The 23,046-nt window shown below is 46.0% G+C and overlaps 1 protein-coding gene across 4 annotated transcripts; it reads right to left on the reverse strand.

Annotated features, from left to right (window-relative positions):
- Nucleotides 1-2,099: 2,099 nt before the first annotated feature.
- Znf133 (zinc finger protein 133) lies at nucleotides 2,100-14,946 on the reverse strand. 4 transcript variants are annotated; one of them, XM_048348743.1, is made up of 4 exons: nucleotides 13,865-14,946; nucleotides 9,896-10,022; nucleotides 7,097-7,192; nucleotides 2,100-3,562 (listed from the first exon to the last, which is right to left on the reverse strand). In XM_048348743.1, exons 2-4 carry the CDS (start codon nucleotides 10,014-10,016, stop codon nucleotides 2,283-2,285), a joined length of 1,497 nt encoding a protein of 498 aa, XP_048204700.1. In that variant the 5' UTR covers nucleotides 10,017-10,022; nucleotides 13,865-14,946; the 3' UTR covers nucleotides 2,100-2,282. The 4 variants fall into 4 exon arrangements, with proteins under 4 accessions (XP_048204700.1, XP_048204698.1, XP_048204697.1 ...); XM_048348741.1 differs by having other exon boundaries at nucleotides 2,100-3,925; XM_048348740.1 differs by having other exon boundaries at nucleotides 2,100-3,928.
- Between the last annotated feature and the right edge of the window lie 8,100 nt (nucleotides 14,947-23,046).

The raw sequence follows: 23,046 nt of genomic DNA on the forward strand, positions 1-23,046 counted from the left end.
TGGATTTGAAATGGCCCCCAAAAGCTCATGCTTTGAAAGTTTGGTTCCCAGATGGTGGCACTATTGGGAGATGGCAGAAACTTTAGAAAGTAGGGGCTAACTCGGTCACTGGGCAGGGTTGTCTTTGAGAGTATGTCTTGCCCATGCCTCTTCCTCTCTCCTTGCCTCTTGGTCCCTATGTGGGGAGCAGCCTCCTCTGACACCCAAGTTTGACCAGCCTTCACCACCATTTGCTCCTGATGCCATGATGCTCTCTCTGCTCAACTCATGGAGCCAGCAAGCCTTGGACTGAAGCCTTTGGAACTATGAAGAAAAATAATCTTTCCTCTAAATTGTTGGGATTTTTTTCCAGGTATTTTGTCATAGCAACAAAAGTTGAGCACCACACCCTGCTCTGCTGTGTCACCAGAGTGAGTTCTCACCTTGAGTCCTTTGTTCTCTCCCAACGTTCCCAAGGCTCCATTCTGCCTTCTTGTTCCCATTCGCATCCAGCCACAAAGCCCTGCACGTTTCATCTCCTAATTGTCCCCTAAGTGATCTGGCCACAGAGGGATCGCTCACTAGTGGCTAGGGCCCCAGCATCAGGAGTCTCAGGATGGGACCTCAGAAGTCTTCTTTGCCTTTTTAATTACTTCACCTTTTGGTGTTCCTGCCTTTTGAATTAAGGACTTTCTGCTTGCTAGGCAGTTGCTCTGCCTCTGAGCCACACTTCCAACCCAGGTAACTGTGCCTTGCTGACTGTATCCATCATTTTTCTTTTCTTCTTTTGTACATTGTGGGGCTTGAAGATGGGGCCTGAGCTCTTGCTCAAAGTTAACTTTGAGCCACAGTGCCACTTCTGGTTTTCTGGTGATTGGAGATAAGAGTCTCACAGTTTCCTGCTCAGGCTGGCTTTGAACCACAATCCTCAGATCTCAGCCTTCTGAGAAGCTAGGATTGTAGGTGTGAGCCACTAGCAGCTGCCCTGGCTTTTTTTCTCAACTTATTTTTGCAGAGTCCCAGCAACTCACTCCTGTTCTCCCCTGCTCCCCAATGGCTGAGTCAGGTTTCTGCTGTTCCCTGACGAACTACAAATTTTCCATACACACACACACACACACACACACACACAAACACACACACCTGATAATATTCACATTGTCTATTACCTTTTCTTTTTTCTCCCCTCCTTACTCCCCTTTTCTCTTCCCCTTCCTAGGTACTCTTTACTTTCATGACCTCAGTTATTCTGTTTTGCTTCCCGATATTAAATAAAATGTGTAACAGCTGCCTTTGCAGAACTAGCTTATTTCACTTGACGTGATGATCTCCAGCTCCTAAGTGGCTGAGTTTTTATCCTATTTACAGCAATTGGAAGAATGCTATTTCCTTGAAAGCAAAAGTTATAAAAAAATAATAAGACAACCAGAACTGGATACAGTCTTGGGTAATTAACATTCTACGTCCTATGAACTAAGAGTTAAAATGTTTTTAGAGGAGGGAGGTCATGGAACTTGAACTCTGGCCTGGGTGCTATTCTTGAGCTGTTCTGCTTAAGGTTAGTGCTCTACCACTTTGAGCCACAGCTCCACTTCCAGTTTTCAGGTGGTTAATTGGAGATAAGCGTCTCCATGGACTTTCTTGCTCAGGCTGGCTTTGAACTGCAATCTTCAGATCTCAGCCTCCTGAGTAGTTAGGATTACAAGCATGAGCCACTAGCACCTGGCTAAGTTCAATATTTTTTATTTATTTTTCCTCTTCTTTATTGTCAAAGTGATGTACAGAGAGGTTAGTTTCATATGTTAGGCCTTGGGTACATTTCTTTTTTTTTTTTTTTTCCTTTGCCAGTCCTGGGGCTTGAACTCAGGGCCTGAGCACTGTCCCTGGCTTCTCTTTGCTCAAGGCTAGCACTCTGCCACTTGAGCCACAGTGCCACTTCTGGCCATTTTCTATATATGTGGTGCTGGGGAATTGAACCCAGGTCTTCATGTATACAAGTCAAGCACTCTTGCCACTAGGCCATATTCCCAGCCCCAAGTTCAATATTTTCAAAGCACGTAAGAATACAAGGAACTAAAATCCTAAAAAATAAAAATTCTAGCCTCAAACCAAAGAACAAATCCAGATGTGTACATAAGAAAAGTTTATTAAAACAAAAGGCCATGAAACATGGAAAAGGTTTAGTAGGGAACAAATTAAGTCAGTATCTTATATGATCACTTATGGAATGTATTTTTCTATTCCATTTTATGGAAGTGTAAAAAGTGTTGCCAGTGCTCTCCTCTTCCTTTTTTTTTTTTTTTTTAAAGAGAATACAGGGTGTCAGAAGATTGCTCCAAATAGGCCCCCAAGTCAGGCTGCAGCAGCTTGTGGTGGATACACTTCACCTTCCTGTGCCTGCTTAGGTGAGACTTCCACCGAAAGCCTTGTCCACAGGCCTTGCACATGTACAGCTTCTCCCCGGAGTGCCCCCGCTTGTGTGAGATTAAAGCTGACTTACTGCTGAAGCCCAGCCCGCAAGGTCTGCACAGGGGCGGCTTCTCCAGTAGGTGTTTCCTCCGGTGCCTGACCAGCCCTGCCTGGTGGCTGAAGCCCCGCCCACACTCCTGGCACACATATGGCTTCTCCCCTGAGTGTGTCCTCTGGTGGGCAACGAGGTTTGCCTTCTGGCTGAAGCCCCGCCCACATTCCTCACACACCATTGGCTTTTCCCCTGAGTGTGTTCGCTGGTGTCTGATGAGATTTGACTGTTGGCTGAAGCCTCGACCACAATCTTTGCACACAATCGGCTTCTCCCCTGAGTGAATGTTCTGGTGTCTGTTGAGGTGTGACTTGAGACTAAACCCCCGCCCGCACACCCCACACACATATGGCTTCTCTCCGGTGTGGGTCCTCCTGTGAGAGATGAGGGTTGAGTTCTGGCTAAAGCTGTGCCCACAGGTGCCGCACACATATGGCTTCTCCTTTGAGTGTGTCCTCTGGTGGTTGACCAGGGTGGTCCTCTGCCGGAAGCACCGCCCACACTCGGGGCAGGTGTAGGGCTTCTCCCCGGAGTGTGTCCTCTGGTGGGAAATGAGGTTGGACCTGTCACTGAAGCCGAGGCCACAGTCACTGCACACGATGGTCTTCTCCTCTAAGTGTGTTCTCTGGTGTCGAACCACGGCGGACTTCTGGCTGAAGCACTTGCCACAGTCCTGGCACACATAGGGCTTCTCGCCCGAGTGCGTGCGCTGGTGGATGATGAGGTTGGACTTCTGGCTGAAGCCACGCCCGCACTCGGCACACGCGTACGGCTTCTCCCCTGAGTGTGTCCTCTGGTGAATCACGAGGGTCGACTTGCGGTTGAAGCCTCGTCCACACTCCCTGCACACGATGGGCTTCTCCTCAGTGTGGACCTTCTGGTGCCTGGCCAGGCTTTTCTTGAGACTGAAGCCTTTCTCGCACACGCCGCACACATACGGCTTCTCTCCCGAGTGGATCCTCTGATGGCTCAGCAGGTTTGCCATCTTGCTGAAGCCCAGCCCACACTCGCCACAGTTGACAGTCCCGAACCCCAACACTTCCATCCTCTTCAGCAGCTTGTCTGTCTCCTCAGGGTTGCGGGTGCGAGCCGGGCTGGCCTCCCTCTCCACGGCTCGGATCCCACGCCGGGAGCTCACGGCCCGGCTCTGGGGCAGTCTGGAGAAGGCACCCAAAGCCTTGGGTGAAAGCTTGGGGGGGCCCCCGCTCTCCAGCTCTTCTGCTTTCTCTCTCCAGATTCTGTCGGAGGACGGCTGTGGCTTCTCTGGGCCCCCTGAGCGAGGGGCTCCCGGCGGAGCGTGACTTTCTGTACACAGGCATGTGAAGACCCAGGGGGGGTGGCTACACAGCACGTGCTGCAAGGGGAACTGACGCTTGGCCGACTCAGGAGGACACAAGGGGTCGGGGTGGACTTCTGGCTTTGGTGCTGCTGCAGAGAGAAAGGTCGGAGTCAGCATAGGCCTTGGTGGGGCAGCTCTACCAGCTGTGCCTGATCTGATAGTGAGATTTGATCCTGTTCTTCAAAAATGCTTAAAATGAAGTGCTACCTGGACAATACTTCTTTGGGGGGGGGGTGAGGGGGTCAGTTTTGAGGCTTGAATTCAAGGTCTGGCTGCTGTCCCTGAACTCCCCCCCCCCAGGGGTAGTGTTCTACTACTTTGAGGCATGGCCCAACTTATGGTTTTCAGGTGGTTAATTAGAGATGACATTCTCATGGACTTTCCTGCCCCGGCTGGCTTCAAACCAGGATCCTCAGACCTCAGCCTCCTGAGTAGCTAGGATCATAGGTGTGAGCCTCCAGCTTTCGGCTTCCAACACTTCTTTACATGACCTGCTTTCTATCACTTCATCTTACATCTCATATTACAATCCAGATAACCTACTAAGGTTATAAAAAAATCTAAAAAGTTAATTATAATAAAATTACCTAAGAACCACACACTGACAGAACTATGTCTACAATTAGTTTTTTGGTTTGGTTTTTACTTTGACCAAAAGCTAGGTAACCATGGGGCCTAATTTCCTTCTGAGGACAATGAAATAGATTGAGAGCAATCATTTGAACTGGTGGTGGACCCCTAGTGTGAGAAGATGCATAAGAGTGAAAGGTGCTCCCACTCTGTACCCCTTGCTAATCTCTACACCCTTGTTAATTTCCATATTTGGTACAAATGAAAATTCTCCCAGAAATGAGTATGAAAGAAAATTTTCAGGCTGAGGATATTACTCAGTAGTAAAATACTTTCCTATCTTAAAGCCCTAGGTTTGATCCCTAGAGCCAGAAAGAAGGAAAAAAAGAAAAGAAAAAAATTCCACTTTATACCACTAGTATAAGAAATGTTATCACTGAATATATTGTTTCATCACAACTGGTTCTAGTCAGCTCAACTCAAAGAAATCAAAGACCAGGCATTTTGAGAAACTAATATACTTGATGTTATTATATCTACCTAAACTTTTCTTGCTAGTGAATAACCAAATTTATTGGAACTGTAAGACATATTTGTATTCTGAGTTATCTAGTTAGCATAATAATAATTAATAATTATAGTTAGTATACTCTTTCATAATACTTTAAAATTCCCACTTTTTAATCCAGGCACCATGGCTCACTTATATAACTATAGTTACTCAGGAAGCAGAAATCAGGAAGATCACAAAGTTACAGACCAGGGGCTGGGAATATGGCCTACTGGCAAGAGTGCTTGCCGTGTATACATGAAACTGTGGGTTTGATTCCCCAGCACCACAAATATAGAAAACGGCCAGACAAAATATGGAAACAACCCAGATGCCCCTCCACAGACGAATGGATCCAAAAAATATGGTACTTATACACAATGGAATACTACATAGCGATTAGGAATGGTGAAATATTGTTATTTGCAGGGAAACGGTCAGAACTCGAACAAATAATGTTGAGTGAGACAAGCCTAGAACACAGAAAACAAAGGGGCATGATCTCCCTGATATATGACTGTTAACAAAGGGAGATGGAGAGACAGTAGAGACCAAGTCTGTGAACACTGTATATGTGCTTGATACATTGTATATTGCATATGTGTCTACCTGACCTAGACAAGGGATGGAAAAACAGGTTGTAAGATATCAAGAAATGTACACACTGCCCTACTATGTAACTGCACCCTCTTTGCACAACACCTTGTAAAAAAATTTATGTTCAATTAATTAAAAAATAAAAAAAAAGAACCTTAGACTTCAAGACAAAAAAAAAAAAAAAAGAAAAAGAAAACGGCCAGAATGGGCTGGGAATATGGTCAAGTGGTAGAGTGCTCGCCTCGTATATATGAATCCCTGGGTTCAATTCCTCAGCACCACATATATAGAAAAAAAGCCGGAAGTGGTGTTGTGGCTCAAGTGGCAGAGTGCTAGCCTTGAGCAAAAAGAAGCCAGGGACATGGGCTGGGAATATGGCCTTGTGGCAAGAGTGCTTGCCTCTTATGCATGAAGCCCTGGGTTCCATTCCCCAGCACCACATATATTAAAAAAATGGCCAGAAGTGGCGCTGTGGCTCAAGTGGCAGAGTGCTGGCCTTGAGCAAAAAGAAGCCAGGGACAGTGCTCAGGCCCTGAGTCCACGTCCCAGGACTGGCAACAAAAACATAACAAATAAACTGAATCCTGTTTCACAAAGTTCTCACTAAGTTCATTTTGTGAAATGCAGGTTGTTTGAAGCTGATTTTATATTCATTTCTGGCCAGTAACCACTCTGAAATTACATTAGGTAATGCTAGAGTTGGGTGGAATATTTTTAGATTTGATTTGTTAGCTGTTTTTCCTATTCAAAATGATAAAGGAAGCAATTACTACTATCTCCTTTGTCTGTTCTCCTATGGATGAAGTAACAGAGACAGATAAGTAGGTTCTTTGCCAGCAGAGAGAACTTCTGTGTCTATCCTGAAAAGCTGGGAAAGAGATTTTGGTATAGGAAATACCCTTACCCACCCTTAGGTGGGTCTCTTATATGTACACTAATTTGGTGACTATACAAAAAGTAGCAGACTTTTTTTTTTTTAACCTAAACAAGGAGTACTATTGAATACAAAAGGCATATACTGGGGGAGGGGGAAGGGGAAATGAGGGACGAGGTAACAAACAGTACAAGAAATGTATCCAATGCCTAATGTATGAAACTGTAACCTCTCTGTAATTCAGTTTGATAATAAAAACTTAAAACAAAACAAAAGGCACATACTGGGGGTTGGTAATATGGCCTAGTGGTAGAGTGCTTGCCTCGCATACATGAAGTCCTGGGTTCAATTCCTCAGCACCACATATATAGAAAAAGCCAGAAGTGATGCTTGGCTCAAGTGGTAAAGTGCTAGCCTTGAGCAAAAAGAAGCTCAGGCCCTGGGTCCAAGCCCCAGGACTGGCAAAAAAAAAAAGCATACACTATTTTCACATTTTTCACTTTAATACATCCATTTTCATTTTAACATCCATTTAGTATCTGGATCATTTTACTGAAGGTAAAGTAAGATCAAGTAGACAGGTTCCCTCCCCAGAACCTGGTCAATGTATCCTTTCTCTCAACCCTATGGGCTGTTGTAATCTCTATGCCATATTTGCCCACTCACTTGGATAGGTAGCTGGTGGACATTTTCTCTCCTCTCTCCATGTCTCTTTGCCTTGCTCCAGCTGAGTGATAAGTTTGGGTTTTGAAAATGGAATTCCTGCTCATAGAAAAAGAAAATAAGATGGAGATGAGTTATCAGGTCTGGGGCAAACTAAAGATTTAAGAACCAAAACTGGCCATCTGAGAAACTTCAAATGACAGTACAATGACCCGAGAATAGTTGGGAAGGTAAACTTGGATGGGAACACATAGATTCTACTCCATGATGGGTGGATGAACGCTTCTGCGATGGTGTGATTGTCAACTTGAATGGATTAAGGAACACCTACAAGTTTGTAAAGCACAGCTCAGTGTATGTTTGTAAGGGTGTTGCCAGAGACAGTTATGGGACAGAAATGGGATGTGGAGAAACCTGCCTTGATGGCCAGGAGCACGAAGGCCTGGGTTTGATTCCTCAGTACCACATACACAGAAAAAGCTGGAAGAGGCACTGAGGCTCAATAGGTAGAGTGCTAGCCTTGAGCAAAAAGAGCTCAAGGACAGTGCCCAGGCACTTAGTTCAAGCCCCAGAACTGGCAACAAACAAACAAACAACAAAAAAAAAAACTGCCTTGAATATGGATGGCACCATCCCTTAGGCTAAAGGCATGAATGGAATAAAAGGGGATAAAGGAGAAAGCCAGCAGCTCTTCTCCTCAGCGCCCTGCTTGCTGGCTGCCAAGATGTGAGCTGTTCTACTCTGCATTCTCTCCCAGCCACAGTGGAGTGGAAAATCTGAAACCGTGAGCCAAAATAAATATGTCCTCCCTGTAAGTTGTTTGATTCGATATTTATCACAGCAATAAAGGCTAACACAGACCATTCATACCAGAGAAGTGGTGTCACTGCTGTAGCTACCTGATGATGTAGTTCTAAAGACAGAGACACTGGTTTCTAAGAAGAATGTGGAAGCTTCAAGACAGCTCAGCTAAAAGCTGAGCATAATGGGCAATTCTGGCAAGATATAAATAAAGACTGAAAGACTGGACTCATTAGTTTTTAGAGGGAACAAGAACTATACTGGGAATTGGACTAGAGGCAATTTGTGTCATATTCTGGCAAAGAACTTTTTTACATTTTGTCCATTCCCTGAAACTACTGTTTTGTATTTTTGTTTGTTTGTTTGTTTTGGCTTGTCCTGAGAGCTTAGAACTCAGGGCTGGGGCATTGTCCCTGGCTTCTTTTTGCTCAAGGCTAGCACTCTACCTCTTGAGCCACAGTGCCACTTCTGGCTTTTTCTGTTTCTGCGGTGCTGAGGAATCGAACCCAGGGCTTCATGCATGCTAAGCAAGCATTCTACCACTAAGCCACATTCTCAGCCCTCCCTGAAACTGTAGAGGCAGTGTTCAAAGGTGGTGGACTAAGTAATTTGGATGAAGAAATGACAAGGCAACAAGCCTTTCAGCCTGTACCACAGCTACTGCTGTCTGCTTTCAGCAGCCAGGTTTATAGTGAGTACTCGGAGCAAATAGTAGAGCATAAATAATTTCTCTGGCAAAGAAAAGGAGCACATTTAAAGTTGTGGGCAAGGAAAATTTGAGTATTAAAGGGGGTCACTAAAGGAAGCCGAGCACTTGTATGGTTAATAGAGAAGATGCCATGACATCTCAGGAATCAAGGAGACTCTCCCATCACAAAGTCAAGGGTGTAAGTGTTCATGAAATGGAAAGTTTCTCTGGAGAAGAGTGCTGCTGGGCACCCTAGGTGCACAGATAGGGAAAGTGTTTCCTCAGATTCAACCATCCAGGCAGTCAGAGGCCACTTCAGCTCACAGGACCAGTTTATCAAGTGACTGTTCTATCTGGCAGCAGGTTTGGCTTTGGCATGTGGCAATAGTTGTATGCAGAATATAAGAGTTATGGAGTCATGGAGGCTTCCACCCAGACTCTAAAGGCCTGAGAGGCTTAGGTCAGTGTATGGCGAGTAGCCCTTCACAGGGCAACGTGTAAGGCTGAGAGGGTAAAACTGAAGTCACAATGGAAACCTCCGGGACATTTGAGATGCTAAAAATATGGAACTTCTGCCCAAGAAAACTTCAGGCAGACAGACAGCACAGTCAGCCTGAGAGAGAGGTCACGTGGGTTGTTGGGGCTGCCCAAGCCTGTTGGAACTCACAAATCGTGACATCACATGCAAATAAATGTATGACATGGCTCTATAGAATTTAATCTTTTCCTTTCTGGGATTTGTTCTTGCTTTGTCCCCACCCCTTCTATGCCCAGATTCCTCTTTTGGAATGAAAATGTTTGTTCTTTGCTACTGTGTACTAGGAGTAATTAGCTTGCTTTAAAAATCTTACAGGGGCTCACAGTTAAGTATCTGTCTTGGATTTCAGAAAACTTTGGATTTGAGCTTTTAAACAATGCTGGAATTGTAAAGGCTATAAGGACTCCTCCAAATGGACTGAAGAGATCCTTTTGGGGACCCAGGGTTGTAATGTACGGTTTAAAGAGCTGTGTTGGGTGTCAAGTTGAGAAAGTATGGATTTGTGATGGCTAACCTTCCCGCCTTGACTGAATTGAGAAGCACCTAGGAGATCAGTAAAGCACACCCCTTGGTGTGTCTGTGAGAGTATTTCCAAAAAGAATTAACTACGTGCTTATGTGGGAGGCATCACCCCACTGGCTATACCCAAAGGCCAAATCAGAAAGCAAGATGGCTGTCACAAGCACAGCAAAAACTAAAATTCCCTGTAGTACAAATGCAAATTGTAAGATCTATATCTTATATAACTATATTAATACCTATATCTATATCTTACCTAGAGAGACCAAGTTACTGTAATTCTCCAGCATCACTTCTCTGTACAGGGTCCTCTGAGCAGGGCTCAGCAGGCTCCACTCCTCCTCGGAAAAATCCACAGCTACATCCCTGAACGCCATATGTGCCTGTAATATAAAACACAGCCCTGTTTGCCTGGGAGCCAACTTCACACATGGTTCAGTATAAATATCAACATCCTGATACCACGTGTTCCAAGACATTTAAACCTGTCTACATCCAGTTGGCAGCATTTGTGAACCTATACATTCAAACTGGTATAAATGCAAAAAATGAGTCCCTTAAGGTTTTAAGCACCTTAAATCTACAGAAGACCAAATAAAATATAAAAATTAAGCAACATGAAGCAATAACAGACTTTGAATGTTAAGTATTTAAAAGATCAGTTGAGCATGATGGCTTACGCCTGTAATCCTAGCTACTTGGGAGATACAGATTGGTAGGACTGTGGTTCTAGGCCAGCCTAGGCAAAAGAGTTCCTGAGACTCCATCTCAATTGTAATGGGGTCCAAGGGAGGAGATTCCCCGTCCCTCCAAGAGTCCACCACTCAAGATATCTCTCAAGCAAACAAATGATAAAAAGGTAGATTTCTTGGGGAAGTAAAAATCCAACTGATGGCCAGGGCCGTGGCCCAGACTGGGGAGTGGGAACCGCGTACCCAGGGGCCATACTCGGGGTTGGGTTATAAAGGCAAATGCCACATGGTCAAGCTTGCCACTCACAGGTGGCCAATGAGGTTACAACACTTACAGAAGCATGCCAGGTCACACGCAAGTGGCCAATGGAGGTACAATCTGCCTGATAGCAACTATTTGAACCAACCTATCACTTTAGTTAGAATTGGCACTCGGATTTGGCGGGGTTCAGATGATGCAGGTAGATACACCTACCCATGGTGGGGGGGCACAGGTTTAACGTTGAAGGTATCACAGAGAAGGGGAATTTCCCTGGAAAACTTCCCTGGATTCCTAGCAGATAGGGCGAGGCCCTCAACGCTGAAGCTCAGGGGCAGGGGAGATAGTGGAGATGGAGTAAGCTTCTTCCCTCTTTAACTAATCTGAGATGGAGTCAATCTGACACCCCTCAACAGCAAATGATGGCACTGGCCAGATCTGACCTCCATATTACATAATAGAAAAAGCTGGACATGGCGGCATGCCTGTCATCCCAACTACAGATAGGAAGCATAACATAGATATGATTCAAGCAGAACACCAGCCTGAGCAGCAAGCACAAGACCCTTACTTCAAACCACAGTACTGTCAAAACAAACACACAAAAAACAACTTTCTTAATCTTTCTCCAGTCCTGGGCCTTGGACTCAGGGCCTGAGCACTGTCCCTGGCTTCTTTTTGCTCAAGGCTAGCACTCTGCCACTTGAGCCACAGCGCCACTTTGGGCCTTTTCTATATATGTGGTGCTGAGGAATCAAACCCAGGGCTTCATGTATATGCAGCAAGCACTGTTGCCACTGTAATGGGGTCCCCCCAAGGGAGGGAACCACAATGTAATGGGGCCCGAGGTGGGGGAGAATCCCCCATCCCTCCAAGAGTCCACCACTCAGAGACAGTCTCAAGTAAAAAGATGTTGGGAAAGTAAAAAGTATAATGACTGGCCAGGGTCGTGGCCCAGATTCTGGAGCTCGAACTGCGACCATATAAAGCAGACTGGCCGGCCAGCGCCACAGCCCTGACTGGGGAGCTGGGACTGCACGCTCACCCAGGGTCGTGTTATAAAGGCAAACACCACATGGTCACCTGTTTGGAAGAGGTGAACTGAATTTGCTGTTGGACATACTAGGTTTGATATACACATAACATATCCAATGAGAAATGTGAAACAGACAGGAGGAGAAAAAGGATTGGAGCCCAAGGCAGAGACCTTGGCTGAACCTCAGAGACATGATATCTAAAAGCTTAAGAATGGATAGTTATTGTATCATGCAGTAGAAGTTAGAGCTGTTAACCAGATCAGTAAGGACAGGAGAAACAGGAGTAGGGAGGCAGAGACAACCACCCTCTTGAATTTGAATACTTTCCTGCCCCTGGCCAGGTTGTTCTGACTGTGAGAAAATTTTTACACTTTTTTTTTGTTTGGGTTTGGATACAGCACTTGAACTTGGGGCCTGGGTGCTGTTCCTGAGCCTTTTCGCTCAAAGCTAATGCTCTATCACTTTGGGCCATAGTAGCACTATGCTACCATAAGTGGTGGTTAATTGGATATTAAGAATCTTACAGGGCTGGGGATATAGCCTAGTGGCAAGAGTGCCTGCCTCGGATACACGAGGCCCTAGGTTCGATTCCCCAGCACCACATATACAGAAAACGGCCAGAAGCGGCGCTGTGGCTCAAGTGGCAGAGTGCTAGCCTTGAGCGGGAAGAAGCCAGGGACAGTGCTCAGGCCCTGAGTCCAAGGCCCAGGACTGGCCAAAAAAAAAAGAAAAGAAAAGAAAATATTGATAAAATATTGTGCTTCACCAGGACACAAACTAAAATTGGAATGATACAGAAGAGATTAGCATGCAAGCCTGGGAATGTGGCTTAGTGGTAGAGTGCTTGCCTAGCATGCATGAAGCCCTGGGTTCAATTTCTCAGTACCACATAAACAGATAAGGCTGGAAGTGGCGCTGTGGCTCAAGTGATAGAGTGCTAGCCTTGAGCAAATGAAGTTCAGGGACATTGCCAGACCCTGAGTTCAAGTCTTAGAAAAATAAAACAAAATTAAATTTAAAAAAGATTCGCAGGCAAATCCATGAAGCATTATGTATGTTCAAATAAAAAAAATAGACACTGGGGGCTGGGGATATAGCCTAGTGGCAAGAGAGCTTGCCTCGTATACATGAAGCCCTGGGTTCAATTCCCCAGCACCACATATACAGAAAACGGCCAGAAGTGGCGCTGTGGCTCAAGCGGCAGAGTGCTAGCCTTGAGCGGGAAGAAGCCAGGGACAGTGCTCAGGCCCTGAGTCCAAGGCCCAGGACTGGCCAAAATAAAAAAAAAAAAAAAAAGAATCTTACAAATATTCCTCCCAGGGCTGGCTTCCAACCATTTTCCTCAGATCTCAGCCTCCTGAGTAGCTAGGATTACAGTTGTGAGCTACCAGTGCCTGGTGAAATTTTTACCTTTTAGGGATGAGAATGTGGCTTAGTGGTAGAATGCTTGCCTAGCATGCATGAAGCCCTGGGTTCAATTCCTCAGTACCACATAAACAGGAAAGGTCAGAAGTGGTGCTGTGGCTCAAGTGATAGAGCAAAAGAAGCTGAGGGACAGTGCCCAGGCCCTGAGTTCAAGCCCCAGGACTGGCAAAAAAAAAAATTTAACTAAAGAAAAATATAGATTAGGTATTAAATAATAGCAACAAGTTATTAATATTGGGTCTAATAGGTTGGAATTGTACCTATATTAAAATTAAATATATATGCCTACTAAGCTATTTGCAGATGAAAATATAACTGGGATTTGCTGCAAACTACTTTACCATGAAAGAGTCCACAAGAACTGATTGTTAACTTCACAGCACTTGACAAGACCTGGAAATGAGCAATCTGAATAAATGCTGAGGAAAGAAATGCAGGGGTAGAAGTGGCACTGTAGCTCAAAGTGATAGAGCACTAGCTTTGAGTGAAAAAGCTCAGGTACAGTGCCTAGGCCCTGAGTTCAAGCCCCATGCCCATCAAAAAGAAAGAAAGGGGAGGGAAGGAGGGAGGGAAAGAGGAAGGGAGGGAAAAAAGGAAAGGAAAGGACAGGCAAAGCAAAGCAAAGCAAAGCAGGGGCAAGATGACTGTGTGATGAATACGGGAACCTGGTTTGAATATTTCTTGTGAAACAAGCCTGTTTGCCTGAAGGAGCCAGCTGGGGCACTGACTCCCAAAGGGACCTTATCGAACATAAGACATTAAAACAAAGCAAAGGAAACCCAATCATGAATGCGAAATTAAGTAGTACCCACCTGAAGCTGAATAATCAGGTGCCCAGGAGTCCTCTTTCCCCCAGCAGGAGGTCCTTGTTGCACATCAAGGTAGGGGTCATACAGGCAGAATAAATGAGGTTTTCAAGTTACTGGAAATCCTCAAACTCCAATAACATGACACCCTCTGTTGCTTAAAAGTTTTGAGAATGGACCTGACAGAAGGAATAAAAAAGAATTTGGGAAGGCTTCCTAGTTATAGAGCTGGGAGTAGGCCCACAATACAGGCTATCCAGACATGCTGTGATCACTGAACACCAAATGATCCTCCACTAGTAATCACGAAAGGTAACGTTACTGGGCACTTAGAATATACCCGAGACTGTTGCAGGCAGTGAGCGGGTTTTACATCATTCTATTCGTATATCTCAATGAAGTAGATGTTATAGTCAGTTAACAGATGAGACAACTGAGGAAGACTGAGATCAGTTTCTTACCAAGAGCTATGAAGTGACAGCCTGTGACTGTGGAGACAAGGACCACAAAGATGGTCACTGTGTCCATTTTGAGACGAACTAAGATTAGTCATGAGGTAATGTGTTGAATCTGGGCAATAAGTCCTCAGCCTCTGTTTCTGGCTGTTGCAAGGTTCTCCATAATAAAATATTCAAATGGAATTTTTAATTTTGTGATTTTTGTGGTAATGGTGGACCTTTGAAAAACTTGTCCAGGGCAGATGCCAGTGATGCCTGTAATCAGGAGGCTGAGGTCTGAGGATCATGGTTCAAAGCCGGTCCAGGCAGGAAAGTCCTTCTGTGAGACTCTTGTCTCCAATGAACCACCAGAAAATGGGAAGTGGCATTATGGCTCAAGTGCTAGAGCACTAGCCTTGAAGAGCTCAGAGTTCACGCCCCACCACCAACAGACAACAACATAGTCCAGATAGTCCAGTTTGACCTCCTCTTCCAGGCCCTAACCTAGGGTCGACCAAACAGGCACTAAAATTGAGCCGAAGTAACCACCCTACACCCTGAGAAACCTGGACTCATTTGGTTAAGTCAGCTGCCTCCCCTTCCCACTCCAATAAGGCCAAGACGTGGTTGGACCCAAAGACCACCAGCTGCCAACCATGGCCCCAGGTGCAGCCTCACCCAACCACATAGTACACAGAAGACTCCTAAAATCCTCCTTACTCGAGCCACCGTTTGAAAATCTAGAGACTCAAGACTTCTTCTCAAGAAAGAGACTTCAGAGAGGCTGAACTTGTCCCACCCACAAGAACCCTAGGAGAGAAGGTCCGAGTGTGCTGCAGTCACCTACCACCAGGTTTCACCGCTGAGGTTCACCAACTCCTTGGGAGAGGGGCGCCCACACCCCCAAGACAAGACCTCAGGGAGAGGAAGGGCTGAACCACTCCAGTGATGCCCGCGGGGTCCACAGACTTATGCCACAAAGCCCTTCAGGATCTTTCTTTCCAGGCAGAAAGGGGCCTGGCCGCCACAGGATCCCGGGGGAGCAGCACTCACCACAGCCACAGCAGCACCAGGGGGTCTCTCCGGCTCCCAGCTGCAGCTGGGTGCCGGGACTACAGCACCCAAAGTCCTCCGCGGGATGCAAAGACCACATCTCCCAGGATGCGCGGCGCGACCCGAGGCGCCCCGCGGGCCCGTAGCTCCCATTGGCCTCGCGCTGACGGCCCACGGCTCCCATTGGCCTCCGACGGGCTCGTTTCTGAATATCGTGCTTTGGTCAGCTGCAGCACCCCGTGACATCTGTATTTCCCCGCCCTTCTCCTGTTTTCACAGGATCATAAAACGTGTGGAGGATCCCGGGTGAGGCTCCCCAGTCTGCCGTGACCCTCCGGCTCAACGCCACGGCTTCGAGGACTACACTTCCCAGTGACTGCTTGGGGAAACTTCCGCTTCCTGCATAGCCCCGCCCCCAACAAGCGGAAATGACGTTTCAGAGGCGCTTCTTTTTCTCTTAGGTTTGTCCAGGTTAGTGGCGGGTGATCTGAATGTCTTCAGATTCTATATCTTCCCAGCTCTCGCTTTGGAGTTGGAAATTTGCACCTGTGTCCCACGGGTGCCAGGTGGCCACGGTCCCTCCCATCACACATATCTCTTCAGTCTTCGATTTAGGCCATGGAGGGGCGCTTCAGTCTCCCCCAAGGCCTCACATCCAGGACAAGGTTAACCCAGATTCTGAGCCCTGGTCCCCAAACCAGCATCATCCTGCCTGTGCCTTTAGACTGCTTCCTCTTACTGGACTCTGGAGTCTGGGCTGAGGCCCTGGCCGGCCAGTCTGCTTTTTACGTTCACAGTTCCAGCTCCCGGGTCTGGACTGCGACCCTGGCCAGTCTGTATACTTTTTACTTCCTCAATAAATCCATCTTTTTACTTGAGACTGTCTCTGAGTGGTGGACTCTTGGAGGGATGGGGGATTCCCGCCTCTCGGGCCCCATTACATTGTGGTCCCTCCCTTGGGGGGACCCCGTTACACTCTGAGTCCCTAGAAACAACAGGCTTGGACAAAGTTGTGGGCCTGGGGAGGGGCAAACCTAAACCGATTAACAGGAGCCAAAAGCAGCTTGACCTAGGCCAAAGAAAGGAATGAGGAAAACCATTCAGTTTAGGGGAGAAAGAAGAGAAAGCTTAAGGCTAAGACTAGTCACTTCTACAACCAGGCATTGTATTGCTTTGATTGCCTTGTTTACTGGAATCGTATTGCTTTGATCACTTTGATTACTGGGGTTTACTGGAATTGTAATCACTAGCAGTAATTCTGCTTCCTGGCTTTGCCTAACCTGCCAGACCACCAGTGTGGTAAATATGATCCTTACCCCATGACCACCTGCGAGTGGTACATGTGATACTTACCCTTACAAAGCCCAGCCATATTTGGCCCCAGCACTGTTTGTCACCATCCAGTGGTGGCAAGCAGACACTGCACAGCTAAATAAAGACTCCTAGCCCGATTGACTGAGTGCTGGTGACTATTGTTGTGGGTTTGGGGCCCACATGGTTATCCAGTACACAACATTAATGGAGCACTGAACTCGATCTTGCACTTGCCAGGCAAGCGCTCTTCCACTGAGCTAAATCCCCAACCCCAGGAGCCTCTTATGCTATAGTTTGCATGATGACCTGAATAGAATCTAGACAGTAGATGGGGGCTTGGACTAATAATGATCTTGAAATTACACACTAGGTTTACAATTTTTTTAAACAAATCTAGCTAGTATTGTGTGGCAAAATATACCTTAAATCAGATATAAAGTGAGTCATGAGAAATTAGAGAAGCTGTAGTGCCAGACTTTGAAGTCAGGCCCCATTTTACCACGTGAACCCCATTTTACCACATGAACCATACTTTACCACGTGAACCTGAGATAAGCAGGCCCTGTGAGCAGACCCAGGACAAGCCCATTAGGGCCCAGTCGGTCTAGAACTCTAACCGCTGGGAATGCTTAACTCTGACCACCCCTAGAATTGAACCTTGAGCCAATCAGATTTGTACCTGTATCTTATCTTGCTTGCTTGAACACCTGATTGTTGTAACTTTGTTCTTTGCCTTTATAAGCCCTGTGTAATCACAGCTCGGGGCTCCCTCCTAACCTCCGCTGTGTCGGTGGGTAGGACGAGGCCCGAGTTGCAGCTCGCTTAAATAAAGCCTTGCCTTGCTTTTGCATTTCGGAATGTCTGAGTCTCGGTGGTCTTCTTGGTGGTGGTCTTGCGACTTGGCACAACAAAGCCACATCTTGAAAGTCTGAATTTTTGAGTATTGGGTCGCTAGCGGTCTGCAGGCAGCCAATTACAAAAACCTACAGCCGCCAACAGAACTTGCACCAAGCTTTTAAAGACAGAGGTCTTCAGCAAAGCACTATATATAAACACAGCACAAGGACTAGCTCTCCTGGTGCTAAACAACAGACTATCTACATATTCCCCAAAGCCTGGCCCTCCTGGCTCTACCCATTGAGCCAAGCACCTGCAATTCAAACGATGGCAAGTCTCACCTCTAGGCCTGGAGCTGGGTGAACAGCACCCCCCCCACCCAATCTCATGGCTAGGCTCCAGGGTGTCTGTGAAAACAACAGCCCCCAGCACCAGGACTGGCAAGGGATGGCTGTGACTCCGTTTCCTCAGAATGTTAGGAGGTTTTTGTAATATGGAGGTCAGATCTGGCCAGCGCCATCATTGGCTGTTGAGATGTATCAGATTGACTCCATCTCAGATTAGAGAGCAGAAGCCAACTCCATCTTCACTAAGATCTCCCCTGCCCTATCCAAGGAAGTTCCCCTTTGCTGTGATAAGATTGTGTAAACTGCTTGACCACCTGAGTAGTTCAAGGTTAAACCTGTGCCCTCCCAAGAGTAGGTGTATCTGCCTTTATCATGTGAGCCCCGCCAAATCCGTGTGCCAAGTCTAACTAAAATGATAGGTTGGTTCAAACAGTTGCTATGAGGCAGATTGTAACTCCATTGGCCACCTGCGTGTGACCTGGCATCTCTGTAAGTGTTGTAACCTCATTGGCCACCTGCGTGTGGCAAGCTTGATCATGTAGTGTTTGCCTTTATAACCCGACCCCGAGTGAGCGTGGCCCGGGGCGCACAGTCCCAGCCCCCCAGTCAGGGCTGCGGCCTTGGCCAGCCAGCCTACTTAGTGAGACCCTAGCCAGTCAGTATACTTTTTACTTCCCCAATAAACCCATCTTTTTACTTGAGACTGTCTCTGAGTGGTGGACTCTTGGAGGGACCCATTACAGTTTTATTTATCTTTCCCAAAGCAATCCTCTTGCTCCTATGTTTTGAACCATGATGACAACCGAATGAACAGAGCCATCTTCAGAATAATAGATTTTCACAGCAGGAATGTGACTATGAAGTTTATCTAGGAAAGGTGAAGGTGAAGGATCCCGCTCAAAAAGACCAGTAAGGAGATGAGATGTGCCTGTGAAGTGCCAGACTTTGAAGTCAGGTCCCACTTTACCACGTGAACCTGAGATAAGCAGGCCCTGTGAGCAAACCCAGGACAAGCTTATTAGGGCCCAGCCAGTTGAGAACTCTAACGACTGGGAATGCTTAACTCTAACTGCCCCTAGAATGCCTCGAACCCTGAGCCAATCAGATTTGTACCCGTAATCTTGCTTGCTTAAACACCTGATTGCTGTAACTTTGTCTTTTGCCTTTATAAGCTCCGTGTAATAGCAGCTCGAGGCTGCCTCCTAACCTCCGCTGTGTCGGTGGGTAGGACAAGGCCCGGGCCGCGGCCCCGCTTGAATGAAGTCTTGCCTTGCTATTGCATTTCGGAATGTCTGAGTCTCGGTGGTCTTCTTGGTGGTGGTCTCACGACTTGGCACAACACCTGGAGCTGGAGGCTCACACCTGAATTAATACTAGCTACTCTGGAAGCTAAGATCTGATGATCATGGTTTGAAGCCAACCAAGGGCAGGAAAGTCTGTGAGACTCTCCAGTAACCCAGAAAAAGCTGGAAGTGGTGCTGTGGCTCAAGTGGTAGAGCACTAGACTTGAGCAAAAGAAGCTCAGGGACAGCACCCAGGTTCAGAGTTCAAGCCCCAGGACTAGAAAAAAAAAAAAAAGAAAGAAAGAAAGAAAGAAAGAAAGAAAAAGGGCTGGGAATATGGCCTAGTGGCAAGAGTGCTTGCCTTGTATACATGAAGCCCTGGGTTCGATTCCCCAGCACCACATATATAGAAAATGGCCAGAAGTGGCGCTATGGCTCAAGTGGTAGAGTGCTAGCCTTGAGCAAAAAGAAGCCAGGGACAGTGCTCAGGCCCTGAGTCCAAGGCCCAGGACCAGCAAAACAAAACAAAACAAAACAACAACAAAAAAACACATTGTAAAAATCAGAAAAAGACAGCAGTTTTAATATTGGGAGTAGGGCCAACTATTGAAGACAGAACTTCCTTGTAGGGAAAAACTGCAGGCCAGACATTAAAGGATGATTCCTAAAATTGAGCAAATTAGGAACTAAACACTTATTAAAATTTGATAATTCCCGAGATAGATTAAATTAGGAGCTGAACACCAGGTTATTGGAATCTGGTAAATAGCAGTGGAATTTAGGAAGAGCCAGGAAACCTCTTTGGAATGCAAATACTTCATGAGTTGTAGGACTCCAGGAAGCTCAAGCTCCTGATTGTCCCTTATTGTTCCCCTAGATAGTTCACTTTTGCTTATGTATAACCACTTTGGTTAGGAATTAGTGGTTCACTTTGCTTATGTAAAACCACTTTTGTCAGGAAGTGCCCTAATCAATTTCACTGTTTCTTGTTATTAACTGCTAGCTCTGCTTCTGTAAATCTGGTTGCTTCCATGTAAACCATCTGTGTGTGGTTTTTCCCTATATGAACCCTGCTGAGAGAAGGTTCACCACTGCACTCTGCTCCCCCACTAGTGGAGTGTGGTCCCACACAGTAATAAAGACTCCTTGCCCTGTTTACCTGAGCTGGTGTTCCTATTTACAGGAATTGGGGATACATCAGCTCTACCCTTTAAACAGCAGAGGGCACTCTATCCACAGTGAGTCCCTCCTCTCCTTATTGCTCTTTTTCTTAATTAGGTAAAGAACCTCAACAGGCTGACTGCTCAGTCAGTACTCAGGGTTCCACTGCCCACAGGCCAGCTTCTCCCTGGACAGTAGGAGCAGCTGAGTCCTAAGGAGGCCTCTATCTTTTCATATATTTGTGAAATCAAAGGGTTTTTTCCTTTTCCCCAGTCCTGGGGCTTGAACTGAGGGCCTGAGCACTGTCCCTGAGCCTATTTTGCTCAAGGCTAGCACTCTACCACTTGAGCCACAGCACCACTAACAGCCCTTTCTTTTTATGTGGTGCTGAGGAATCAAACCCAGGGTTTCGTGCATGCTAGGCAAGCACTATTGCTAAGCCACATTCCCAGCCCCCAAAGTTTTAATTGTATTTTTAACCCAGCCTATTACTAAAGAGAGAAAAAAGGTGCTATTGTTATTAATGTGGATTCCTTCACAGTGGAACTCTTTTGTCAGGAGCATTCAGTCCTAGAATGCCCAACAGCCCTAATAGGATTAATGTTAGGTAAATCTTTTCCCATTGCAGAAATGAAATGAACTGATAACGTGACCTACTTAATTAAGTGTATGTATATTTACATTCCATATCAAAACTATCATGTACATATGCATACATAGTATAAAGAAGTAATTTATAGAAAATAATACATTTTAATATGCACTTCTATCTAGCATGGCATTACTAGAAAACAACAAAAGAGCAATTGTTTACACCTGTGTATGTAGAAGTGAGCCCTAATTACAATGAATAAGTCTGGATATAAAAGTGAGAAGTGCAGATGAAAGGTACAGGAAAGAAGAGTTAGAAGAATCAAAACTAGTGTTCAGGTAGATTGACTAGATTCATTTGTTTATAAGAAGGTAACAAATCTTCACATAAGCAGGGATAACATATTATGACAAATAGTCCTCTGAAGAAGAGTACTTACTGGCAGGAGACTGCTTGACGAGGCAATGAGGCAATGAGACATACTTTTCTCTTAGGGAAACCATCAGTAAAGATGGATGTTCAGCAGGGTGCTGGTGGCTCATGCCTGTGCTACTGAGGAGGCTAAGATCTGAGGATGGTGGTTCAAAGCCAGCCCAGGCAGTGAAGTCCATGAGACTCTTATCTCCAATTAATCACATAAAAATTCGGAAGTGTCACTAGATCGATGTTCTAGGACTTCAGGTAACACTCTGGTCAAGAAAAAGCTCTCCTCAGATGACAGGATCACATAACTCTACCTATGGCCTGGCCTTTTGAAAAACCTATTGTGAGAGAATATTGTCCTGTTGTGCCAAGTCACGAAACCACCACTAAGAAGACCACCGAGACTCAGACATTCCGAAAAGCAAAAGCAAGGCAAGGCTTTATTTAAGCGAGCTGCGACTCGGGCCTCGTCCTACCCACCAACACAGCGGAGGTTAGGAGGGACCCCGAGCTGTGATTACACAGGGCTTATAAAGGCCAAGAACAAGGTTACAACAATCAGCTGTTCAAGCAAGCAAGATTAGGACACAGGTACAAATCTGATTGGCTCAGGGTTCGATTCTAAAATGGGGTTCATGTGGTAAAATGGGGCTCACGTGTAAAATGGGGTTCACGTGGTAAAGTGGAGCCTGACTTCAAAGTCTGGCACTTCATTTCCCCCTTTTTCTTTTTGGTACCTTGGGAGCCAATCATGGCTCCATTCTGTCCATTTCAATGGCTTGCATGTGTAGGGGATGATATAGAGATAAGGCATGGGCCAATAGGGCCCAAAGTAGTAACCAAAGGGCTTGTCACAATTTCTTACAAGTACAGTCTCTGTACCTCTGTTTTGCATGCCTTTAGTTTATCCTGCCTCACCTTCCCAAAAACAACTCTGGTCCCTTGGTTTTAAAGGGGGGCTGATGGGTGAAGATCATCCATCTTCTGTAACTTCTTCAGGGTGACTCAGGGGCATTGACCTTACCTAGCCAGGAACCTATAACCTTAGTCTACTTTACCAAGGGACTGCAGGATTACTGCAAATTGAAAATTAACTTTCAGCTATACAGACTTACCATTTGCTGTATAGTGTTTAGTATCCAAATGTAAGCAACAAAATAATACATAAACTTCTCAGCTGTGCTTTAAGGGTCAGGTGGCTATACCCATATTCCTGAACAAGCCCAAAACTACCTAAAATAAGGGGGTCACCTCACTTTGGAGTGAGCTGCCAAAATAACATCAACACTAGCCAGGGTAGTAAGGAAAGAAGGCAAAAAGAAAATTATAACAATATTCAGTCTAACTTTCTTTTTTTGAGGTGAAGGTGAAGCGGCTGAGTTGGGTGCTTGGAGACCTCCCATGTTCCACCACGGTAGTGGTCGTCCAGGGCAAAGGGGTCAGCTGGCCTGGCGTGGAAGCAATGAACCCAAGTGGCGATGCCGTCTAGGGTTCCTTCCACCGTGGTTCTAAGGATTTCAGTCCCCTGGTCTGAATAAATGGGGGGTAGGGACAGAAGCAGAATCATATAATGCCTTAAGTTGGGGTCACATTCTTGTGCACAAGCTGCAAATAATCGAGTTTACACAAAAATTCAGCATCATCCAAATCAGCAAACAATTCAGTCTGAAGGCTAGGGATAATGGGCGGGGGGTACCCGTACATTATTTCAAAAGGAGTAAAGCCAAGCTGATAGGGAGAA

The sequence above is a fragment of the Perognathus longimembris genome, chromosome 6, assembly GCF_023159225.1.
Source record: "Perognathus longimembris pacificus isolate PPM17 chromosome 6, ASM2315922v1, whole genome shotgun sequence".
NCBI classification, from domain to species: Eukaryota; Metazoa; Chordata; class Mammalia; order Rodentia; family Heteromyidae; genus Perognathus; species Perognathus longimembris.